General features: G+C 39.2%; 1 protein-coding gene across 2 annotated transcripts in view; it reads right to left on the bottom strand.

Annotated features, from left to right (window-relative positions):
• Nucleotides 1-360: 360 nt before the first annotated feature.
• Nucleotides 361-3515, bottom strand: part of LOC103478933 (uncharacterized) — an 8876-nt gene continuing 5721 nt past the window's right edge. For both annotated transcript variants that reach the window (XM_008433078.2, XM_008433079.2), the window contains exon 9: nucleotides 361-1820. In XM_008433078.2, the coding sequence (XP_008431300.1) occupies nucleotides 1795-1820 (26 nt within the window). In that variant the 3' untranslated portion in view covers nucleotides 361-1794. The remainder of the gene's footprint in view (nucleotides 1821-3515) is intronic.

The following is a 3515-nucleotide window of genomic DNA, read 5'->3' as shown; positions in this document are numbered from 1 at the left end:
AAAAAAAAAAAAAAACATCTAATATTTTTTAAATAAAGTCTTTTCTGTTTTATCATCATGAACATTAACATCTGAAGTTATTAAGGCCAGTATTGATTTAACTGGAACCCTGTCACTGGGTCAGAAGAGACTAAAGATCGAGCTTTTCAGTAACAAATGCTCCATCAGGGGTTTGGTGTGAAATCCTGTACAAAACAGGACCAGGCACCATGGTTACAAACCAACAAGTGTCCCAAATTACAGTTTTCCACTTCCGTCGCTCTTTTTATTWACAAAACCACTTAACTCTTTGATTTGTGTCTAAAAGTCACATATTTTGTAAAAATAAAAAAAGGTAAATAATACAACGGGTACCAGGCCGAATGGAATACTCAAGAACTCAGTTTTATTAAACATTACAAAGAGTTCAAGTTTTGCAGAACATTGAATATAAAAACTGGAACAATCTCAGCTTAATACACATGTGCAAAAAATCTTAAACCACCTCCCTCTCTTCAGATTCTGCAGGTACGACGGGGGAAATCGGACGACAAAACACTCAAAACATGTGCAAACAAACATCTGATATGTAACAGAGTTTGTACAATTCCAGGTCAGTATTTAGTTCCAGTTTATTTTGCCATAGCAGCCCTTCTCTGTTGGCTTCTCATTAAAAGATGTCAAGACCTCCACTGAACTACAAGAAATCCTCCACCATGTTTTACAAATTGCTGATATACTGATATCCTCTGTGTGTTGACATGGGTTTAAATTAAAATGTTCTAATGTAATAGACAAACCCAGACGAACAATCGTTTTAACTCTGGTTGTTTTGTTTCAGATCACCTCAGTCATTTCTCCTTGTGGAGTTTTTCAAAATTAACGTCCAGCCAACAGGTTACTTTAAAAATGTTTTGGTTTTTTCCGTTAAAGAAGAATCTACTAATAGAGTGTCAGGTTTGATAYTTCTCTGCGGGTTCAGTTTCTTCAAACATTTACCACCCATATAGCAGAGCCTTAAAAAGTCTTGAATTCATGCGTCTAAAACTAAAGCCTTAAAATGTCTTGAATTAATTTTAAATAATGCAAGTTGACTTTAAGTACATTAATYACAGGTCTTAAAATGTTGTGGAAGGATGATTTTTATGTCATATTCTATGTAGTTTATTCCTCTTGTGAGACTTTTCTGTCAGGCAAAAGTTTGAATTCTTTATTGTGTTCTGTGACTCCAGGCTAYCGCTAACTAGYTGCTRATAAACCCTTGTTAGCTAKTTAGCTAGCTCTTTTGCGTCTCTTTGGTAAGTGTAAATTATTGTATGGGTTGACACTTCTGTTGTCAACTCGTACGAAGCTGCAAGCATTATGTGCTTAAAAAAGCTTGGCACTGTTATATAAAATATGCAGTCTCCTTTTGTACATTTCTGTGGTGATGCAGGTCTTAAACTTCCTTCACAACGGTCTTAAAAAGTCTTACATTCTATACCTGTGGCAAGACGTTTCACAATTTCAGTCTGTAAATAACTATTTTTTGCTCCAAAATTCACAATCTTGCATATTGTTTTCCAGATTCAATTAAAAATATGAATCATTGACGTGACTTTAGACCAGGCTCCACAGAAGAWGATTATGAACACATTTCAATACAATTTCTACACAAGCTGTTATATATCTGCAGCATTACAAGCCCTGTATCTATGTGTGCTGGCTCATCAACATAAGTAMTGGCAGTGAACACGTCTTCACACTGAACTGTTTTAATGGCTTGTTACGGGGGGTTGCTCTGCGTCCTCCACCTCAGTGATTTCTTCCTCGGGCCTAGTTGTTGGAACAGGATGGAAGAACTGCAAACACAAGAAGAAGAAGAAAAACATCAGAACCAAGTGGATACAAACACTAATGCTTACACTGGTGCCAAACATACAAAGTGGAGCAGGGAGGAAAATCACAAATGGTTCCCAAAATTGTTTACAAATTAAAATCAAAAATGTGTGGTATCCATTTGTATTCCACCACCTTTGTTCTGATATGCTTAAATATAGTCGAGGGCAATAAAACTAAGGATATGACTTAAGGGGTTACTCAAACTTAAGGATTCGTATCGCATCTTAGCGGTTGTAGAGCGTCTTTTCTTTTGTCTAAAGACCAYAAAACATTTCTCCATCCAGCACTAGACACACGCGTTTGTTTTGGTTGTATTTACCCAGAATGCCCTGCGCTATAGTCCGCTGCCTGCTTTTTTGCAGCAGTCTGTGGAGTCCGCTGTGTCTTGACACGGTCTGTGTGCGCGTTCAAACTGYGCCAGAGTTGAACTTATTTTTGTTAAATATTCAGCGGCCAACGTMCAGACTCATGCTATCTGTCATGAAATGGGTTTCCGAAGGTGAGGAAGGGGGCGGACGGACCCAGGATGAGGTGGAGAAATARGTTTAATGAAGTCCAACAAGAACGTAAAGCCAGGAACCACAGGTGARACACGAACAGACTGTGGGAGACAAACAATGCCATGACCAAGACGAGGACGCAGTGGGGGGAGCAAGAGACACAGGAGGGGYTAAATACATCCGAGAGACACCTGGAGGCGGTAAAAGTTGTTTGCCAACCGCCATAAAAAAGTGAAGAAGAAGAAGAGAAAACAGCTGGAGCTAATCAGTGGATAGACACAACAACAAAGGGACTGAATGAACTGATAACACACACAAAAAACACACATTCCCATACGCTCCTTTTCCTTCTTCAACACAATAATACTTGTTTTTGGTGCCTCACTGTTTATCGCATAAAATCCTCATAAAAAAATTAAATAAATAAATGAATCTTTTCCCACCGGGTGTGAAAACCTCTGTAAAGAATGAGCGAATGTGTGTGTRCAAGTATGAGGATGTGCTTACATTGAGCGGATCGGTCTTTTCCAGGAAATGCTTGTACTTGGCGGGGGGACGAGGAATCGGAGGAAACAGAACTTTGACCAGCCTGAGAGACACAAGGTACGCTTTAGGAAGATTTTTGAATCCATGTTTCAGTCACTTTATATCAACTTTGTTATGACATGGAAAGCTGTCACAGGGAATGTTGAAAAAAAAAAGAAAAAGGAAAACACCCAGGCTTTCTTTATTACTTATTGAACTCATTCTCTTTTAACTTCCTTCATCTTATTGGCTACTCCTGAACATCTCARGCGTACGTTTTATGAGGAAAAAAACAGAAGTCTGGTGAAGGCTCTGGCCTGTGCGGTTTTCTCACTTGAAAARACACTACTCACACCATTCTCACTTCTTCTTTCTGCACTCTTCTTTGAAAGAAACTTCACAGCTTCTGCAAACTTAGAGGTTACCTTTGTCAGGGTGTTTATTTTTTTGCCTCGTAATTATGAGAAATCGCGTGTCAGCTCAGAAGCAGTTGGGCAAAAAGGAGAAGACACAAACTGCTACAACGGGTCATCAGTCTACCTCTGATGGCGCAGCATCAACAGCACGGCCAGGAGGATCATGGGTATTCCGAGCGAAATCAAGGCGATTACGAGAGGATCGAGTCTGTAC

This window comes from Poecilia reticulata, linkage group LG17 (assembly GCF_000633615.1).
Source record: "Poecilia reticulata strain Guanapo linkage group LG17, Guppy_female_1.0+MT, whole genome shotgun sequence".
NCBI classification, from domain to species: Eukaryota; Metazoa; Chordata; class Actinopteri; order Cyprinodontiformes; family Poeciliidae; genus Poecilia; species Poecilia reticulata.
Note: the sequence above shows the minus strand (reverse complement) of the source record. Positions and strands in the feature narration are given on the sequence as shown.